The sequence below is a fragment of the Ostrea edulis genome, chromosome 3 (assembly GCF_947568905.1).
Source record: "Ostrea edulis chromosome 3, xbOstEdul1.1, whole genome shotgun sequence".
Lineage (NCBI taxonomy): Eukaryota > Metazoa > Mollusca > Bivalvia > Ostreida > Ostreidae > Ostrea > Ostrea edulis.
Window position 1 is genome coordinate 70,739,384 of NC_079166.1, and position 22,712 is coordinate 70,762,095.

Here is a 22,712-nt window from a genome sequence, read left to right on the forward strand (position 1 = left end):
GGGAACCCGGGGACGATCCTTGGATAGAACATGCCTATTGGAGCCCTCATTGTGCTTACGTGTTGTGCAATAAAAGTGTCAAATGGGTACGACAAGCCTTCAATGCCTATGCCCGCGCTAAAGACAGTGATCGCGATTGGGGAGACTTACCCTTAGACGCGGCAGGGAATCCAATGTGTACCCAGAAATGTCACATTTGTTTAGAACGAGACTTGAGAATTGCTTTTTTACCTTGTGGTCATTTATGTACTTGTGCTATGTGTGCTTCAGGACTTAGAACATGTCCTATTTGTAGAGATGCTTTTGTAGAAACGGTTCGTATTTTTACTTGTTAATAAATATGTATGATCCCATGAACTTGTGTCATTTATCAAGATGTATACCTACGAGACACTTGAGCCTTTTCAGTTGAAACATGAATTTACCATGGTGGTGGCTGGACCCTCTAAATCGGGTAAAACGGAATTTGTGAAGCAACTGGTACAAAATACGCAGTGGATTGCACCGCCTCCCGAAAAGATAGTATGGTGTTATCGAGAATGGCAGTCCGCGTACGAATCCTTACAGGACAAGGTCACTTTTATCCGCAATATACCTCAAGACGATGAGCAGATAGTGGCGGATCTCAGTACGCGTCATCTACTCATTTTTGATGATATGATGGGAGGTAAAGCCATCGAATCGATTGTCGACTGGTTTACGCGCAAAGCGCATCATCGAAATACCAGTGTCATTTATATCACACAAAATCTGTTTGATCGAGCAGTACAACATCGTACCATCAGTCTGAATGCTCACTATCTTGTGCTGTTTAAAAATCCTCGAGATAAATCTCAGATTGGGGTGTTAAGTCGGCAATTACAAATGCCGCATTTACTTCCAGCCTATGAGGACGCCACCCGTGTACCTCACGGGTATTTACTAGTGGACTTGAGTCCTCAGACGTCGGACGATTTAAGATTAAGAAGTCAACTCTTTACCAACTTGGCTGTGCACATGCCCCCGAGAGTATAAATAATGTCACATCATGGACAGGTGTATCATTCGAAAGACAGTCTTCACCATGGGTAGACCTTCCGCGAAGAGTAAATTAGTCAAAACGTTACGCCGTTTACAACGGGAACGGGATCCCGTTCAACGGAGCCATCTCATTGAATTAGGACGTAGAGCCTTACTCAACTGGTTTGCGATGGGAGCTCGAAATTTATTGCGAGGCGTCTTACCAGGCAATAAAATCACTCAGCGGTTCATTCAATCCCATCGTCAAGACTTGGGTGTCATTGCCGATAAGAAGACCAATGAAGAAGAGCGTAAAAAAGCCATTTTGAAACGAGGAGGCGCCGGATTCTTAGGAGGGACCATTATCCGTCATTTATTCAAATGGGAAACAGGCCGTAAGCCCCGTGGGGGACAACCCAAGAAAACCAAGAAACCACGGGCTAAGAAAGCTAAAAAATCGCCTCAGAGAATTCCTAAACTCATTATTCGCTTACCTAAGAAGACACCTAAGAAGTCCCCTAAGAAGGCCCCTAAGAAGTCCCCTAAGAAGACACCTCTCAGGATGAATAATCCGTTTCCCAATTGGGCTCCAAAGAAAACCCCTCTCATTGTGAAGATGCCGTTTCCCAAGGCCACTCCCCCCAAGGTCACTAAAACGTTAGCCAATCTGAAAGCCGGATTAGCTCAAAAGAAAATGGAACGACCCATGCATGGGCCTATAGGAAGTTCCAGAACCAGTGATACTGCTCTACCGAGTTTTGCTCATACCTTTGGAAGCATGAAATTTCAACCCTTAACCACCTCAACACCGGTTCAGGTGCAAAAGAAATATAAATGTAAATTTTGCCCTCTGGTCTTCAATGCGAGAGAGAACCGCAATCGTCACGAAGAGACCGTCCATCACAAGCGTTTTGATCCTAAACATCCGAGTGCCATTGTCCTGGACTAGGTATAAAAAGGAGGGGGAAGGTGCCCCACCCTTCATTACCATGGCTCATACGAAGAAGTGTGAATGTCGATTACGACCTCATTTACCGCTCTTGCAGACGTTAGCGGCTCCTCACTATTCCACCAAATTAAAGACAGAGGTGTTGAAACATTGTTCCAATGACTGCATTTTAAAGATTTGTGAGATTGTGTACAATCTATTAAAAGGGGTGATTCCTCTCACCCCTACTCAGAAGCGACAACTGGGTCGAAAGAAACACATCTAAAGACGCTTAGTCCGGACTCAACCCGTGAAAAAACGACGAGGTATACTCATCCACCAAAAAGGATTGGGTTCGTTTGTGTGTGGCAAGATTTGTAAGAAATCATGAGTCGAAAAATGGTGTTGGTACCGGAAGCGATGCTCAACGAATTAAAAGGCAAATTACCTAAACCTCCCGAATTTACCTCGACTATTGGTTTACGCAGTGATTTGGACGAGATTGAACATCGAGATGATTTAACCGAGAAAGAAAAAGTGGGGTTGTACGGGCATCAACTTCATCGCTATCGTCAATATTTACAACAAGCTCGACATCCCACCACAGCGACTCTGCCCTCCCCAACCACTGCAGCCAGTGCCGCCTCACCACCCTCAGCCGCCTCAGCACCCGATGACTTGGAGGAACAGATAATCAAAAGCGTCAATAAACCGGGTCGAAAGAAAGCAGGTTTATTACTCGATCATCTCAAGAAATCCAAAGTGGTGACTTGGAATAAAGAAGGAGAAATCAGCTATAGAGGACGCAGGGTTCCCGATTCCAATATTGTGGATTTAATGAGCGAAACCCAGCGACAAAGACCCTTAAGACATCGTGATCCACCCACGGGATTAGAGGAATTTGCTCAAGCGTTAAAAGAGACTCATGCTCCCAAAGGATATGTGAACAATCGGGATGTTATAAAAGCCATGGACAAACCAGGGAAAATCAGTACACCTAGACCTCTAGAGGAAGAGGAGAGTGGATTTCAAGAAATCTCTGGTTTTGACCAATCTTTCTATGAAACTCCCAGACGAATGATGACCCCTAAAAATATCTGGGAGGCCAGTAAAAAGACATCACGTGAAATTGGAAAATGGTTAAATCTACCATGAAAGCAGAACAGATCTTACAGCGACTGTATTACGATCCCAAGACAGGTTATGGGGGAGTCCAGGCGTTGTATCGTCAAGTGCGTCAATTAGGACACAAGATTACTCTGTCTCAAATTCGAGAATGGGTGAAAGCTCAAGATACCTATACCTTGCATAAACCGATACGGAGGAAATTCATGCGACGACAAACACGAGTGACGGATATGGATGAACAATGGCAATTAGATTTAGCCGATGTCTCCAGCTTGAAACAAGACAATAATGGGTATACGTTTTTATTATGTGCCATTGACGTGCTGTCTAAATATGCCTGGGTCGTGCCTTTAAAACAGAAAACGGGGAAAGAAATGATACGAGGCTTACGACGGATTTTTCGAGAGGGACGTCGCCCCGTGCGCATTCAGTCCGATCAAGGAAAAGAATTTACCAATAAAGAATTTCGTCAAGCCTTCAAATCCATTCATTTCTTTACGACCCGTAATGACGAAACCAAAGCCAGTATTGTGGAACGTTTTCAACGCACGCTGAAAGCACGCATGTGGCGGTATTTTACACGTCATAAAACACGACGGTATGTCGATGTCTTGGCCGATCTGGTGTATGGTTACAATCATACCTATCATCGCAGTATCCGGCGAGCTCCTGCTCAAGTCAATGCCAAGAATGTCTTGACCGTATGGAAAACCTTGTATGGAAAACAGAGTGCCGATACCACGAGTCGCTTGCAAGTGGGGGATCGTGTACGCATTAGTAAAGCTAAACGTACGTTTGAAAAAGGATATTTACCGAATTGGACCAAAGAACTGTTTACCATCTCTAGAAAAGTGCCAGGACGAAACGTCTATCGCATTTAAGATGATCACGGGGAAGAATTAGAAGGAACCTTTTACGAGAAGGAATTACAACAAGTGATTAAAGACGATGATGTCTATGAAGTGGAGGAAATCTTAGGGTATAAAAAGCGGCGTGTGGGAAAAAAAGTCATTTCAGAAGTCAAAGTGCGTTGGAAAGGATATCCCCCCAGTTTTGATTCATGGATTCCGCAAGCGGATCTCATTCTGCCATGACCACCCAGTGGACTTTCTTGGGTGAAAAAGTCCCTCGAGCAGAAATTGTGTATTTTGCACAATTATTCCTCTGTTTAACCATCATTATCACCTCGGTCGTCATGTTAGCCTTAGGCGATCCCAATCGTGATTTTTGGATGGTGACCTTAAGTTCTCTCGTGGGCTACGTCATGCCTAGTCCACAAATGACGTTAGCGAGCCCGAGTATAAAACAGGATCGATCTTCTTCAGATTCACCAGTTCACCATGGCTAACACACAGTACGCCTGGAAACAAGAGGGAAAGAAAACGGCATGGTTTGCGGATAAGCAGATGTGTTTGATGCATTGTAAACAACACAAAGTGTTAGATCAACCGGTGTACTTGTACAAACGTATACTGATACCTCACAGATGGTCAGCCTTTATCATGAAGACCAAGTATCAAGATTTTCGTTGGAAAGTGAAAGCCTTCTGGGGATTGATGGGACGACAAGACGAATCCGATTGGACCTTAAATGAGAGTCCTTGGTTTGACCATTCCGAGGACTGTCTCCGACATTTTAAAGACATGATCAATGAAGGTTATGATGTAGCCGATTGCTGGGGAACCCGACACTATCTGGTGATGCGACGACGCTTAGTCCCGAGACGAACCCTGACGTTACCAGACTCGAATGCGTTGACGTGCGGTGGTGGTCGCGATCAAGAAGAATGACATGTAAAATTGTGTATTAACATTATGTTGTATGTTCAATAAAATATGAAAATGTTCATTGTGTTATGAGTATAAATAGAGAAGAAAACAGAGACAGGGTCTCATTTAAGACATCATGGCTGGAGGAGGAGAAGGGTTTTACATGACTCTGTTGAGTGATGGGTCGATGGAATCGTTTCCGACGAATACGACTGCTCAATTTAAAACGTTATTGCCACACACCATGGACTTAACGGATGGAGAATGGGAAGTCGGATTGACCGAAATGATGTACTCGGCCAACTTACAAAACGTATCGGATAGCGAGGCTTATGTGGACGTTCTCATTCCAGATCCGTATACGAAACATGTCCAAGATCCCAACACTTATAAATGGGAAAGATTTAAGACAGAGAATATGGGCAAAGTCACGATGGCCAGGTGTGAGGTGGTGGTCCCCTGGCATCTGACGCCATGGTCCCATCTCTTTGAGGGAGGGGATAGTTTATTTCCCTTCGATATCATTCGCATTCACTTCCGACCCGGAGCTTATACACAACCTTTGGCGTTAATCAATGAAATCAACGCAGCCTTAAGGAGAACCCTGTGGAAAGTATGGACCGAGTTAGGGAATCCTAACGAAGAGGGGAACAACCAGATCTTAGTGTATCACCCCGAGTACGATCGTGTCGAGTATCAGTTAAATGGGAGAACACTGAGAGCCACCCCCATGTGCATTCGTTTCCCTACGCCCTTAGCGTACAAGCTAGGTCTGGATAGTGACAAAATGATCCTGGGCGATGAAACCATGACGAAATGGATCAACGTGAATTACTTGGGGAACACGACCATGGATGTCTACGACAATCTGAAAGCCATGTATGTGTATTGTGACATTGTGGATCCTCAAGTGGTGGGCACCAACAAATTGAAATTATTGAGAGTCGTCCCCTGTACGGGTCAATACGACGATCGACAACAAGCCCGTTGGGAACCGATTCGAGCCGAATATTTGAAACTGAGTAAGAAATATTTCGATACCATTGAGGTACACATCATGAATTCTTTAGGGCGTCCTATGGGCTTTTTAAATGGGCGCTCCTTAGTCAAACTTCATTTCCGCAAAGTGTATTGAAAGATGAAGTACCATCGAGGAGTCAGACGCCAGAAAGGACACGGAATCTGGTTTCTCATTCCATGGATTGCCAATGCCATTGTGGGTCAAGCGGGCCAAGGAAAGAAGAGAAAGAGACGGCGTAAAAAGTATAAAAAGCGGGTGTAACCCCTAACGAAGTTCATTTACATCAAGATGCACTACCATAAAGGTTTAATACGGCAGCAGGGTCACGGGCTTGGAGCCCTGTTGGGAATAGCTAGCAAAGTGGCGGGTCCCCTGATCAGCGGATTATTAGGTGGAGCCCCCGCACAACAGCAACAACAACAACAGCGTCCTGTCTATCAAGAGAGATATTATGATTACGACCGCCCTTATCGCTCTTATCAGAGGAGACGACGTAGAATCCATCCAACAGAAGAATATGATCCAGAATCTGAAAAGCAGAAGGGAAAGGGATTTTTCACCGATTTACTCAAATCGGGGGCTAAAAGTGCCTTAAAGGCTGCTGCTAAAACAGGGATGGATGTGTTAGATAATAAACGATCCCTCAAAGACGCTCTCAAGACACACGGTGCCCAAGCCCTGAAAGAGACAGCCGGGTATGCTCGTAGGCGAAGGTCTCGAAAAACCCCATCCAAACGAGGAAGAAAAGCGCGCACAGGAATACTCAGGAAGCCTGGAACCACGACCCTCAAAAGAAAACAGGCGGGAAAACAGGTGGGAATACAGGAAGGAAAAGGATTTGTTAAAAGAAAACAACGTATCTTAGCTCAGGGAGGGCCTCATAAGAGACCTAGGAAGCAACCTAGGAAGCGATCTAGGAAGGGAGGTAGGAAGCTAGTGAAAAGGGGTAAGCCAAAACGCTCTCTGGATATTTTCGACTGAGAACCCTATAAAAAGGGGGTGAGAAGGAGACCAGAACACATTTGATCCCAGTTCACGCTGAGTAACACATCGTTCCAATATGATGCACCGAGAATCTTGCGCTTGTGGCACCAGCAGTTTAGGACTGTTTAAAGTGCCCCCGACCAACGTCACTTTAGAAGATTCGAAATGGATGGAATATTACCCCATTTCCAGTACCCTCAACTCGGATACGGCTCCGATTGAATTTGAAATCAAAGGACAAGGAGATGAATATCTGGATTTATCCCAAACTTATCTCCAGATGGTCTGTAAATTCACGAAAGCCAATGGAACGAATCTCACAGGAGGCCATTCGACCTCGACCCCCGTGAATAACATTCTCCATTCCTTGTTCAGTGAAATCGATGTCAGTCTCAATGGAAAAGTCATTACCCCGGGGACGGATACTTATCCCTACAAAGCGTATCTGGAGAAATTGTTGTCTTATGCACCCAAGACTCTGGAAACCCAGATGAGAGCCTGTAGCTTGTGGGAAAAAGATACGGCAGGACATATGGATGAGGTCAAATTAGAAGCTCTGGCTCAAACTCCTGTGGAATTTGCAGTAGTGAATAACAAAGTCAACATCGCGGCCGTCATCCCGACTCCCGAGTATCCGGATGATTCCAAGAATGTAGGGTTGAGAAAACGTCACGAGAAGATTACAGACAGTAAGGAGATCGTGTTGATGGATCGATTACATCTGGATTTGTTTGAGCAAGAGAAATGTTTCCCTAATGGCTTGGATGTCCGTCTCAGATTCAATCGCGCTCGACCCCAGTTCTACATGATGACCGATGCCGGGAGTAGTGGGAAAGTGGTCATTCAAAGTATGATCTTGTGGGTGAGGAAAGTCAAACCTGTCCCGAGTATCATTAATCTCATCAATCAGCAACTGAGTACTCAAACGGCGAAATATCCATTGAGACGAGTGGAAGTGAAAACCTTCACCATTCCTAGTGGCACCCAATCTAAAATCACCGATCATCTGTTTCAAGGACAGATGCCTAAACTGATCGTGTTGGGCTTTGTGGACAATGCGGCTTTTAATGGGGATAATACCAGAAACCCCTTTCATTTCCAAAATGAGAGAGTCAAGAAATTAGAAATCAGTATCAATGGAGAAATGATGGAAACCCGCCCTTTGGAACCTAATTTCACCGACGATCAGTACCTGAGATCGTATTTGAGTCTGTACAAAGGCTTGGGAAAATTAGGCCAGGACTGGGCTCCGGACATTACCCTGGAAGAGTATAAAAACGGTTACACCCTCTGGTGTGTGGATTTCACGAAAGATCAAGAAGCCCAGACGGATAAATTTCATCTCATACAGACGGGGAACTTGAGAGTGGAAGTGCAATTTGCCGCCAACGTGGCCAGGACCTTAAACTGTGTGGTGTATGCCGTGTTCGACAATCTGCTAGAAATCAACAAACAACGAGAAGTCAGTATCGATTACTAAGAGAGAGAGAGAGAGAGATGGATACCCACCAATTGAGAGATGTTTTACAACGAGATTTAGGACCGACATTTGCAGGTGTGTATCCTCGAGATGTCATACCCGAGCTGTTACCTCATCACAAAGCCATCGTGGTGAATACAGACCCTCACGATCGCCCTGGAGCGCATTGGGTCTGTTTGTATTTGAGTAGCCCTACCGTCGAATATTTTGATTCTTACGGATTACCTCCCAGCCATAAAGACATCCAAGACTTTATTCAACGCCACGGAGAGACTTGGATTCATAACACCCATTGTTATCAAGATTTGAATACGGATGTCTGTGGACAATACTGTGTGTATTTTTTACATCAACGCCATCGACATAGAAGCACCGTACAAGAATGGTTACTTCCCTGGAAAGGCACGGCCTTACAACGCGATCGTTTTGTGGCTGATTGGTTTAAAGAGACCTTCCGAAAACCGAGAACCCATCAAGGACAAACTTGTCAATGTCAAAGACTGAATGTATTGTAAACTATGTTATTGTATTGTTATTGTTCATAGTTGGAGTTTAATAAAACGTTGGAAAAAATCTTGTGGGTTTTTTTTCTTGTCATTGTAATCAACCATGTCTTTTCAAAAAGAATGGGTAGCCCTGAAAAGGGCTGTTTTCTTTCTCTCTCTCTCTGTTCTTGGTCTTTTCTCTTCTTCTTCTTCTTCTTCTCTCTTCTTCTTCTTCTTCTCTCTTCTCCTTCTCTTCTTTTCTGCTCTGTCCCCCCTCACTGTCTGTTCTTCTTCTTCTTTCTTCTCTTTTTTTTCTGCTCCTCCGGGGGTTGCTCGTGGTCAAACACAAAAACAGGCAACCCGTGTTTATTAAAAAACAATCTCCCCGGAGGCCGCTGCACCACTTCCAACTCTGCGTCCCAGTTTTCCTCTGGCGGGGGCAGATCCTGGCTCATGGGCGGTGGGGGAAGAGCCTCCTGTGAGGCCGGCGGGGCAATCTCTTCGTCCCAATCCTCCTCCCATTTGATACAATAATCATTCACTGTAGGGTCTGGTCCTACTCTGCGACTCATATTCTCTGGTTCCTTTAAAAAATCGGAATGCCCGATTTTTGACGTTGCGCTCGTTTTAAAAAGGCGAGAGCGCGGACGTCCTTGAAAACATCCCCTACCTCAGATGGCTGACGTCATGTTGATGATTCATAAAAAAAACACTATATAAATAGGTCACTTGTTACCATTTTTCTCAATCATGTCGTTTGAACGGTACGTGCAAGATGAGAAAGATGTACTAGTGTGTGGGTATTGCCGAGGACCTTGGAGAACTTGTGGCTGTTTTCATTATAAAAAAGAAAACATCCTGGCCAAACATAAGTGGATAGAGTATATGGCAGAGCTGAATTATTGTCCCTTTGTCTATAAATGTTGTGGTCACACTAGAGAACCCTGGCTACCGTGTAAGTGTCCGCAGCATTGTACCATCACCCCTGAAGAAGAAATAGCGCATAAGGACTGTACCTGTGAGATCTGTCAGGAGTTTAGAGAGCGCTGGACTCAGAGAAAGTTTAAACCCCACCTGTTTCAACATTGTCCTTACAGTCAAGAACCCCGGTTAACGTGTACCTGTGAGACCTGTCAACCAGCATGTCGGTGACGGATCTACGAGGAGATGTATTATCTCTACCTTGGGTGGATGCTATTGTACAACAATGTAACTGTTTAACGGTGAAACCTCATGGGTTAAGTCAACGTATTGCCGACCGATTTCCTTGGGCTAATCTGTATGCGACCCGACAACCTTTAGGACGGAGAAATTTAGCTATAGCAGCGGATCGAGGAATACCTGGTACTGTGTGTATTATGCCTCATTCTACTCATCCTGATGTGATCTGTTTGTTAGCGCAATGGGATTACGGGAGAGGCACTCAACGCTTACCCCTGTATGCCGATACCCCCGAACAACGTGAACTTTGGTTTCAACAATGTTTACAGGAATTAGGCACTTTGTCTTACCAGACTTTAGCGTTTCCTTATCGTATTGGATGTGGATTAGCCGGAGGCAATTGGACTCATTATAGACAATGGATTTGTGACTTTGCTTATCAGTATCATAAACATGTTTACATTGTCAAGAAAATGTAACTTTATTATAGCTTTATTCTAGCTATTACTTGTGTTAATAAAACTTTTTTAAAACAAACTTGTGTGTTTCTTGATTTTTGCAATAAAAAGTGTCTTTTCAAAAAAGTTGGTGGCCCTGAAAAGGGCCGTTTGGTCCTAAGGACCGACTTTCAATCCCTGGTTCCGGTAAACCGGCATAACGGGCACCGTCCCCGGGTGTGTCGCCGCTCCTGTAACTCTTCCACGCACGAGCAGCAAGCTGGGCGCTGCCCACATCCCCTACACGTGATACCGGAGTGTACCCTGTCTTGCCAGCAGACAGGGCACTTAAACCAAATAGGAACCGCCCTATCTGCCCAGCCAGGGACAGTCATAGGGTGGTTCGTCGGGGGATGAGTTGCCACCGGTGCGTGGGTTGGTCTCGGTGGTGGAGTCCTCCCTGCAAACCGGATGGTAGGTGGTGGGGGTCTTGCAGGGGCTGCTGGTCTCGGTGGTGATGGTGATGACGTGTCTGCCACCAACAGCGACGGACTCTGGGCTGGACTGGGAGGTGGTGCGGGGGACGGTGACCTCGGTGAGTACTCCACCGGTGACGCTGGTGAGTCGCTCATCGGCACCGGGCTGTATTCCACTGGTGCCGATGGGATCGCTGGTGGTGGTGTTGTAGGCGTCGCCGGGGAGTAAGGTGGTGGTGGTGAGGGTGGCTGTGGGGCCCGTCGGCGCGGTCTCGTAGCCGTGGAGATTCGAGCGGTGCGGCGGCGTCCCCTCCCTTCATACTCTGCCCGCACCCGGCAGATGATCTCACGGACCCCACTATGGTCGAAAGGGGAGAAGGTGCTCAGGTCGTTCTCAGAACGCACGACCCAATTCTCCCCTACCCGTTCCTCAGCCACCACTAAGAGCCGGTACCGAAACCCAGGCAAGGTCTGGAAATTGTAGAGCGGGTCTCTTCTTGCAGCCATTCTTCTTTCTTCTTTCTTCTATAAAATATTCAAAAACTGTGCTGGATCACCAGTGAAGCGAACTGGCGAGCGCGCCGGTATATATCAGGAAAGCGCGGACCTCCTCGAAAACATCCCTCGCTTCGGAGACGAAGGCAAGATGGCGGCCGTCAAAATGGCTGATTTGTGCTTTCGAGTAGAGAGTTTTTTCTCATTGTCTTTTTCTAGACATTCGATATCTGTGCATGGTAGATTTAATCTGATAGATTCTGGGGCGCGGAATTCGTTAAACTTATTTTTATTTTGCTACGTCGCATAGTTTTCAAAGAAACAGCTATTAAAGAGGTCGAGTCGAGGTTCAATGTTTCTTCACCGCCTCTTTAAAAATTTATTTCTCGACCATGTACATCCCTAAAAACATCTCATAAGGTCTATTCGATAGAAAACACCTTATTTGATTCGATTTTCACTCTACCTTTAGGATTTTCTGGATTCCTCAACAAATAAACCCTTCTCTGAGAGAGTCAACCAAACACAGCTTTCGTGTAAACAATTTTTATTCATGTCACATATTTCAAATACATAACTCCCACACACAACACCAATTCACATGTCTTTTTAAAATAGGGTCCAACATTTTTTCCATTTCTCGAATCCTGCGTTGAAATCGATATCGATCAGCGGCTACAGTCATCCAGATACTTGTCCGGTCTTCTTCGGGTAACAGATACACTTCATTATTGTCCAGATTAAAAGTCACACGTTTAACTTGACGTACATCTCTCGAAGACATCGTAGTCTGATTTTCTCGATTTCTGCTCTGTCTGTGGGTCGAATTCGTTTCAATTCCTGGCCCATTAAATGAATCAATACTAAGGCTTGCGGGGTGATCCGGTTCTCGATCAAATACTGACAGAGACATGGATAGTCCTTTAAGCTGATGGGAAATAATTCTTCTCGCATATAGTGTAACACAAATTCAATCTGCCAAGAATGAATGTCTGTGAGATAATCCAATACATAAACTATCGCTTTCTCTGTGATGTGGTCACTGCTGGCCATCCTCCGGGAATAAATGAAATGAATTAAGTTCTTCACACTTTATGTATACTTCTCGAAGCCAGTCCTTGGTGATACTTTCAATCTCGGCGGTTTTTTCAGGCATGCGTTTCTTGAATTCCTCCCCCAGGACATAAATTAACATCAATCCCGCATCGTTATAGAGATTGATGTACAGCCGGTTCCGTAGATCTGTATATTCGTCCAGAGTCATTGGAAACACCCCCGCTATCAGAAAATTTTTAGCGAATTGAAACACCGTATCGTCTTGCATTTTCTCGACCCATTCTAATGCATGGTTATGCGCTTTTTCTGCGATGTTGTCACTTTCAGCCATGGTTTGTAAATGAAAAAAATTCCAAAACGTTCTTGTTTTATAACAGGGCAGCCATTCCTTTCATACGAATCAGTTCCACGAATCCTTTTTGTAGACAATCGCGTAAGATCCGATCAATGTCACTCATCTGGTCTGGAAGGTTCTGTTTCAATTCCTCAGCATACAAATAAATCATGAGTAAACGTCCCGTATTGGTATTCTCCGCTAATGAATCAGCAATCCGTTGAAAACTATGTACATTTCTGACCTCCGGTGACATCTGTTGTACAAATTGACGAGCATTTTGAATGAGAGGGTTATGTAAGGCCACGTTCATACATTGTAGTACATAGCTATATCCATTTATTCTCGTAGTAGCACTGCCGCCCATAGTAAATAACGAACGTTCAGAAAACACCTGTATTTATAGGTAAAGGTTATGCATCACGTGATCAAGCACCTGCACCACGTGATCAAGCACCTGTACGTCAACTGGTTTTTCTACAGTCATTCTTGTCTGACCTTCAGTCATGGATACACGGAGAGTTTTAAGAGCGAGACGCCGCCGCCAGGGAATACAACAAGTGGAGAATTTAACCATAGTAGAAGATTATGTAGACGAGATGGAGATCTGGGACAATTTAGTACAGAGATGTCGGCATCGATTACGCTGGGGCCGATCTAAAAATTGGTGTTTTGACTATGTATTGCGGTCACATGAAACAGTGGAGGATATTTGCCTGCGTTTAAGTGACATGTACCTGAAAAATTCCCCCCCCCCCTCATACAGTACATGATTTACCAGTTTTACACGTTATTGAACGGCACTCAAAAAGTATCGGGATTTATTCGACTGGAGAAACCACGTTACCGAAGAAGTGTATGGGTATTGTTTTGGGATGCACACTGGATGTGGGAAACCGTCGAAGAGATACGTTTCCCCGGGAGAAGAGCTCGACAATTAGTACAACACATTATATCCGAAGATCATGACTTACACGTGTATATAGAAGAACCTGCGTATGAAGCTGGCCATTTTTAAAAATAAAAACTTCATGCACAGCCCTTTTTAGGGCTACTTTAAACACCAATATAAGTTCCATTCCACTAAAGTCAATGTGTACCAATGTGCACTAGCACGCGCTGGTCGCGAGAAACCGGCTTTTCAAGTTCAATTAGGGCACTAGCACGCGCTGGTCGCGCGATGTTCTAGCTGAAACCGGTTTTTCCAGAAAAAGATGGTGCAACCACGTGCTCCCCACGTGCCCCCCACGAGACAGAATAGTCTAGACATTTTGCTGGCTATAAAAGCGGAGCCCCACTGTCAGTCCTCATTCGATCTTCAATCACCTTCCAGAAGACATGGCTCAGAAACAACTAGAATTTGTGGACAAAGCTCAGAAGAAAATAGATCAGCTGGTACAGAAGCAGATGGGACTACAGAAAGACTACATTGAATTGAAGAAAGCTAAGAGTGACGATCAGAAGCCTGAACTGGGGAAGGCCGCGAACTTGTTGCTCACGACTCCATACCCCATTGCTCGACAAGAGAAGATGGCCCAGACCTCGAACCAGACCACGAGCTTCAATCTCACGCCTTCAGACTACGTTGCTCGACAAGTGAAGATGCCCCAGACCTCGGATTACCTCCCTAGCCAGAATCCGACAGACCCGGGATTAGGCTTCTATTTTCCCGATTCACAGGACGCTACGGGACTGGAACTGGGCCTCTATAACGCTCAGAATGACCCTCCGACCATGAACAAAGAAGACTTTGCGATCATTACCACGACACTAGACGGGATCGTTAACCGCATTAATGTGCTGAGTAATGAGATTGGAAATCATACCACAGTCCTACTGAAGAAGCTGGAAGAGCTGACTTCTAAAAAACCTAGGAAGGAATACACTCCAGATTACACTGCTAACCCGTGCTACACGTGTGGAGAAACAGGACATTGGTCGCCGGATTGCCCACAGAAAACAGATTATCCGCAGACCAGTAAGAAATCGTGGTCAGCAGATTCTCAACAGACCAGCAAGAAAACCAAACAAAAGGATCCTTGCTACAAATGCGGAAAAATAGGACACTGGATTAGTGAGTGTCCAGAAGAACAACTGGAGATAGATGCGATGATTGGGCCCGTACCTGGCTCAAAATCCCCTGTGAAGAGAGAATACAAACCGTTAGAGATGTGGAATCCCCCCGCACCTACTGAAGAACCGCGAAAAAAGAAGAAGAAACTCAGCAGAAAGTAATGGACTGTGCTTGAACTGTTATGCTCATTGAACTGTTTTTATGGTTATTGAACTGTTTTTATGCTTATTGAACTGTTTTGCATTGTTCTATGCTTGTACCATTGTTCTTTAATAAACATGTCAACTTAAAACCTTGTGTTATTCTTTAGATTTAATACACAGGAATACATAGAAATACACAGGATTTCACTGGATTTTATACCGATTTTCAGAAAAATAGCTCCAGGTTCCTTTTCCAGGAACTCAAAGCGAAAGTACCGCATCATAGAGCTAAAATTAGACCAGCGGCAATAGGCCAGCCTATTAACCCGACACCCGGCCTACAACCCCTGCTGGGGTCCGCAAGTTGACCCCGTCCTAGATATTGAACCACTCCGTTGACCCCGACACCGCTTGACCAATCAAAAGACGCCCTTGCTTGACCTCATTTGCATAAAAAGTGCACTCAGTTGAACCCCCTATCGGGAGGGCTTATACTACTGACGTCATCTGTTGTAAAACATTCATGACGTATTTTATGGTTCGATAGGCGGATCAAGTAACCCCCATATGAAAATACATGTACTCGATATACCGGTTTTTTTTTTAATTCCATATATGCTATCGTCGTACATGTCAAGAGTTTCTTTTTTTTTTTTTTTTTTTTTTTTTACTTTTATGTAACTTTATTTGTAAACAATTCAAAGACTGCGTTTTGTTGTGTGTGTGTGTGTGTTTTTTAGGGGGGGGGGGGGGGGGTAAGACAATACAGTATTTATTGTGCATGTTTAATTTCGTTCATTTTCTATTTCATAGGCCTAGTTCGAAGGCCTATCAACGCATCAGTGTTCCATTGTCCAATGTAAAATTAGAAAAGGAAAAGTAGTGTCTTCTTGGTTGTCAAGGAGGTGTGTCCCCATACCAAGTTACATTTATCCAATATATAAACAAATATTTTTTTCAGCGTGCTCAACAAGTCAAATTGCGTGATACAAGTAAAATTAAATTATGACAGACGGGCTGAATGCTACGGAAGCCGATAGGTGCCAGGGTATAGAATTAATATTTATTTAACTGGCGGCCGCCACTTAATTTATGTGGCGGCCGCCACTTAATTTAACTGGAGGCCGCCACTAATTAACTGGCGGCCTCCATATAAATTAACTGGCGGCCGCCAGTTATTTTATCTGGCGGCCGCCACTTAATTCATATATGGCGGCTGCCAATTGCAAAAACAATGTAATTCGTATCGCTGAGTGATTATTTTGGAAAGATTTAGAATAGTACGCAAACACGCAGCATCGTTTATCAAAGTGTATAGGGACACTCGGAGGAGAAATTGTCTTCTACAATTGTTGACAAGCAAAAAAGGAACCTAAAATGTCTCTTTTGTCCAAACTTCGTACTCCTAAATTGGAGGGAGGGGGCTCCGTTCATTCTTCAATTGATCAGTTCATTCATTATTACATCTTTACCATTCATTACTTCCACCAAAAGAGTGGGGTGGGGGCCAATCCGCCAATTAATCTTATTTCACATGTGAAAATAATCATAGTTTGCATGTGAAGATAATAGAAATTGAACGTTGTCAAAAAAATGGAGGGTCAGCCCCTTGGTTCTACGTATTTAACATTACAATCGAAAAACAATAATTTAATGCTCTTAATTGTGTGTGTGTATATATATATATATATATATATATATCACATACATATTACTAAGCATTGGGAGGGATTGCACCCCTTTCATTTTGAGAGAGAGAGATAGAGAAAGAGAGAGGAATTGAATAACTGGTGACAGCCATATAAATGATTTAATTTGAGTCTCGACCGCCATATAAATTAAGTGGCGGCCGACAGTTAAATTAAGTTGCGGCCGTCAGATAATAAGTGGCGGCCGTCAGTTAATAAGTGGCGGCCGCCAGATAATAAGTGGCGGCCGCCACATAAATTAAGTGGCGGCCGCCAGTTAAATAAATATTAATTCTATACCCTGGCATCTATCGGCTTCCGTAGAATGCTATATTATATATGTTTTGCCAATTAATAAACTGGACATGTGTTTTGCCAATACATGTAAATATATCTTAATTTAATAATCCCGCCTACAATAGCAACAGGAAATGGTGCTTAAATTGTCCAATCTTCGAAACCTTAAATTGTGTACATGTGTGTGGTGGCGGTGGTGGGTGGTGGTCTTCATCCACTCAAACTGTCCCAATCCCCCCCTCCCGAATTCAATTCCTTTAAGTGTGCAGTGGATAGATCGCCACGTGTACCCATCTAAGTCTACTGTACTCTCGGTGTCAAATGCAACTAGTTTACACAAAAAATATACAGACAAAATGATTTGACGATTTGCATTTTAGTTGCGTCTATTCATACACGCTATACAACTGTACTGAATCTATAACTTCGATCGATCGATCGAGAGAGAGAGAGAGAGAGAGATCTGTAATATTGTATACAGGTACGGGAAGTTTAATCAAATCTTAAAATGATCAATATTTTTCTTATTATTAACCATTCCACTTCATTCTGATATATTTAATTTCCCTTTTTTCCGTGTTAAATTATTCGGCTGGCGCAAGTTAGGACTGTCCCCTCTCTTTTTTAAACCGATGTTACGTGCCTAGCTATCAAACGTTTGTTCATTTTTAGAGTCAAATGATCCTGAAAGTCTCTTATTTGGTGAACTCGTGCTGCTCGTGCTGTGAAAAAATGTGCCGACTAACACGTACGGGATGTCAAGAATTTGGGCGTTTCATAAAGGTGTGAGTCTGCATACGGATATGTATCAATATCTTGATATATCTATATACAAGAAATAATCCCGATTTACAAACATGTTGAGGTTTCTATTTAGAGATAATTAAAATCCATTTAGCGACACTGTCCACTCTATTTCTGGGGGTTTTAAAAACAATTTATCTGCTTCAAACATATAAACGTGAAAAATCAATACATAACGGACGTCATAAGTTAAGAGTAATTAAGATGAATTGTTTCGAATAGCAAACTCCAACATGTAAACAATTTAAGTAAGTTATCAAATCAGTATGATAATTCTTTAAAGATAGACAGTGAAGGTACATTTTTTTTAAATTACTATTTTAAATTTACAATAGTATATATCATTAAATGTATGAATATATACAAGTCGCCGTTTTATACGTTTTAATTTTCACCCACTAATATTTCGCTTTATAGTATTTATTATCTTTTTTTTTTATCACACGAAGGTGCATGGTGGCACAAAGGAGACACAGATGTCAGATACATGTATGCACTTAGATCCTCCGTGGACTTAAAGGTCTACCTCGCTCAGAAAATTAAGACTTCAGAAGTGCCGACAATTTTAAAGGTCCACCGTGTTTTATTTTTAAAATTTTAGTTTGCATGTACGAGGTGGATGTTCAAAAAATCCATTTTTCTAATTAGTTACTATAATTACTCAAGTTTAACCAAAATTATACAGTGGTCTCTCTTTTTTTTTTTTTTTTTATCGTCAATTAATATCAATTTTAATGGAAATTGATACGAATAGATATATTCAACATGAAAATATAAACTCGTCTTTGAGATAGACGGTAAAACAATACTATTTGCTGTGGTCTTTTCACTGAAAGGAATTTTAATTTTTGATCACGATTTTTCAATTATGTCCAATATAGCGGGGAAAAATTGTAAAGTGTTATGTAGAGGGGAAGGGAGATATATCACAAATTTAAACATCGTGATAGAAAATATACAAGTTCCTAGTATTTTAACAATTGTGATTTACAACCAGAATAAGCCCAAAAAATATAAATTAACCTATGCTTCCATTTTTTGTGTATTACACTGCGATTCTCATAACGTCAACATCATGACGTTATATTGCTTTTTTGTTGAAAAACAACGCAAAGTTTAAACGACTGTAAAACGAAAACTAGAAAAGATATAGTTGTAAAATAAATTGTTCTATAACCTATAAATCCTAGAGCATTAACTGTGAAAGTCTCATTTATTTTGGCGAAAGGGCTAATTTTAGTACTTTGTGGCTCTGGCTCTTTCTACTTTTCTGGCCCAGTGGTTCAAGAGAAGATTTTTAAAGAGTTTTTCGTCTATATATTAGTATGTAAAACTTTAATCTCCTATTGTGGCCCCATCCTACCCTCGGGGGGGGGGGGGGGGGGGCATGATTTTAACAAACTTGAAACATCACTGTGTCAGGAAACTTTCATGTATTGTATTGTTTATTGACCAAGAACCATACAGTATGTAAAGTCATACTTTCCTAGCCCAGTGGTTCTTGAGAAGAATATTTTTAAAGATTTTTTTCTCTATATATTACTATGTAAAATTTTGATTCTCTATTATGGCCCCATCCTAACCCCCTGGTGCCATGATTTTAACAAATTTGAATTTGCACTATGTCAAGAAGCTTTCATGTAAAATTCTACTTTTCTGGCCCAGTGTTTTCCCTATATATTTGTATGTAAAACTTTGATTCCCTGTTGTGGCCCCATCCTACCCCTGGGGGTCATGATTTTCACAAACGTGAATCTGTACTATGTCAAGAAGCTTTCATGTAGATTTCAGCTCTTCTGGCCCAGTGGTTCTTGAGGCAATTTTTAAATGACCCCATCCTATTTTTGCATTTTTGTGATTATCTCCTTTTGAAGGGGGTATGACCCTTCCTTAGAACAAACTTGAAAGCCCTTCACTGAAGGATATTTTTTGCCAAGTTTGGTTGAAATTGGCGCAGTGGTTCTGGAGAAGTCGAAAATGTAAAAAGTTTACAGACGACGGACAACAGGCGATCAGAAAAGCTCACTTGAGATTTCAGCTCAGTTGAGCTAAAAACCGAGGTCCCGTGTTACAACAGGTGTGGCACGATGAAGATTCCTGCTCAAAGGCCGTAAGCGCCGAGTATAGGCCTAATTTTGCAGCCCTTCATATGCAATAGTGACGTCTCCATACGAGTGAAAAATTCTCGAGAGTGGGACGTTAAACAGTATAAAATCAATCAATCAATCCTGTGACATTTTGTACTGTGACTTTCTATCCATCTACCACGGGTGCGAAACGAAACGAAACGAAATCTACCGAAACGAAACGAAACCTACCGAAACGAAACGAAACAGATTGTATGATCGAACTCTTTTAATTATAATAATTGAAAATGGTATCTTAGGCCCCTGTTAAAGTTTACACATATAAATAAAATTCACCTCCCCTTTGATGTAGGCTTTCGGCTTGACTGATACAAAGTTTTAAGAGTTGGAAAAAAGGGGGGGGGGGGGGTAAGCACAAAGTACATAAATACCATGTGCAATTCAGAACAGAAGGTTACAGTCTCACAGGTCAGAGGTCTGGGGAAACACACTAAACGAGGGATGGGGTCGTCGGCGTTGAATCCGATTTTGGGTATAAATACATGTTTCAGTATTTTTTGCTCTAAAGACAAATATATGTATACATGTGGATATTGTGTATTTGTATGTAGTATATCAAACGATGGATTCTGAATATATCCTCCCGTTCTCTTTGTGATTTCTGCTTAAAATCCCCTTGTTCATAAGCCTTTTCAGTTTACAAAATGCCGACCTCCTCCTAATATTATTGCATTAAAAAAATTCCGTTTTCCGTCCCGTTTTCAATTCCCTGTCTTAGCAACATCCCAAATGTATAGAGTTTTTCCATTATTGAAAGTACTCGTACCTCAGCAGTTAGAGATAAAATAAGAGGTTAAGAGCTCTTCCTGCTTTCAATTTTCTCAGACACCAGCTTCTTCAAACAATGTATCTATGCCCAAAGGCGGATCCAACGTCGGTGACCCCACCCCTCGTATAGAGTGTTTCCCCAGATCTCTGAGACTGTAACCCTCGGTTCTGAAATATATGGATCCGAAACTAATTGTACATGACATTTAATCAACTACGGATATGTACTTTGTGCTTACTCCCCCCTTTCCAACTTTTAAAACTTTGTAACAGTCAAGCCGAAAGCCTACATCAATTAAAGGGGAGGCGAATTTTATCTATATGGGGTAACTTTCACAGGGACCTAAGGTACCATTTTTAATTATCATAATTAAAAGAGTTCGGTTATACAATCTGTTTCGTTAGGTTTCGTTTCGTTGGGTTTCGTTTCGTTTCGGTAGGTTTCGTTTCGGTAGATTTCGTTTCATTTTGGTAGATTTCGTTTCGTTTCGTTTCGATTTCGTTTCGCACTTTACAGGTACCCATCTACCACCACATATTGTGGTCATCCAAACTCACTTTTATTGAAACCACATGGCCAATTAGTGAGTAATAGTATGCTCGATCAAACGAAGGGACAAGCAGTTATCAAAAACGCTTCTACCTATATTTCATATATATTTAGTAACATGCATGTTTTACATTTTCACGTCAAATTTCATACGGCGGCGGCCCCAACCAACAAATAACATTTATTACTGCATTTATAAGGATTTATTATTATTCCTACTTTGTAAGATTATCTCGTGAACCGCGTACACCAGCTGTCCGTATTTCAACGTTGTCCATGTGAATCTAGGTCAGACACGCTGTTAAGGGCGTGCATGAAGGAAAGGGTACTTGTAATATATGACAGCGTATCGCCGCCAGTACACGAAATGTCTCATATAATGATACTGTGATTTAAATTAATTTTCAATTTCTCTGATATCGTACCCGGAGTATCAGGAAATACCTGCAACTTGTACAAGATTACATTATGAAAGATGCTCGTTAAATGATTAGACATTTCAAGTATGCACAAAGTGTAATTAATTGCACATGCATAAAACTATTACATAAGTAGTATGTATTCTTTACACATTTAAAACATATACATATGTATGTGAAACTTACCAACATCGGCGTAACCTATGTACGTGCAGGAAAGCTCAGCCTGTTCTGTATACAGACATGTAATAAATTCACCACCACGCTCTACGAAGGGTAAACACGCGGCAACGATAACTAGTATGGGGTCACATAACTAAAGAGGTCAAACAACGCTAGTCATTGTGGGTTGTGTAAACGAGGGAAGGGGATGAGCGCAAAATACAGGAGAGAGAGAGAGAGAGAGAGAGATAGAGAGAGAGACCCACATTGATTCTATGATTTCTATTTATACATATAGACTAAGAACATTTGTGTATACGTTGTATGTAATTGTATATATAGAAATGATTTGAAATTGTCATTCGACAATATAGCGTCTGAGGGTCCTGAAGCATTAAATCATTTAGAATCATTCTAAGATCATTGTGATTGCTCTAAACCATCTAACATTGAGGGGGGTTTCAATAACCGATAGGTCATCATGGCTTCGAGACTATAGAACTTCGACAATTCAATCTGATATTTTCACTAATTCTTTACAATAAGGTGAGATTTCGATTAAAAGTGGGCTTGTCTTAGATTTATGACCACTACTAGTCTGTTTACACGGACCTGTCTTAAAGTAAATATACAAGGGGAAAAATTGCAGCATCGATGAATCGATTAACATATGCCTGCTAATGTTTGTCATTTTAACTAGACATTAACCCGCGCATGCACGGAAGGATATAAGATAATTATAGTGAATCTGAAAGTAAAAATCAGACACTGAAGTTTGGAAGCCTGAATCAAATAAAAGTAGAAAGTATATGTAATTATTATTGAATACATTGTGTTTTGTTAGCATTGTTTTTATTTGAAAGTGGAAGTTGTATCCTGAAAAATGCATGCATGTGATGTTTCCGTA

The 22,712-nt window shown here is 42.3% G+C and overlaps 2 protein-coding genes across 2 annotated transcripts in view; one reads left to right on the forward strand and one right to left on the reverse strand.

The window, feature by feature from the left end:
* Positions 1–21,932, reverse strand: part of LOC125674784 (uncharacterized) — a 44,142-nt gene extending 22,210 nt beyond the window's left edge. The window contains exon 1 of the mRNA XM_048912065.2: positions 21,830–21,932. The gene's annotated coding sequence lies outside the window, so the exon portion shown is untranslated. The remainder of the gene's footprint in view (positions 1–21,829) is intronic.
* Positions 6,906–8,309, forward strand: LOC125651367 (uncharacterized protein F54H12.2-like). Its single transcript, XM_056161003.1, has 2 exons — positions 6,906–7,940; positions 8,070–8,309. The coding sequence occupies exons 1-2, from the start codon at positions 6,906–6,908 to the stop codon at positions 8,307–8,309; spliced, it is 1,275 nt and encodes a 424-aa protein (XP_056016978.1).
* Positions 21,933–22,712: the final 780 nt, after the last annotated feature.

What these genes read in the sequence shown, in the direction of transcription:
- LOC125651367 (XM_056161003.1), top strand. Translation starts at nt 6,906, where the DNA reads ATGATGCACCGAGAATCTTGCGCTTGTGGCACCAGCAGTTTAGGACTG. An exon ending in TTCATTTCCAAAATGAGAGA is followed by an intron (nt 7,941 to 8,069) that starts GTCAAGAAATTA and finishes AAATTAGGCCAG; the next exon opens with GACTGGGCTCCGGACATTAC.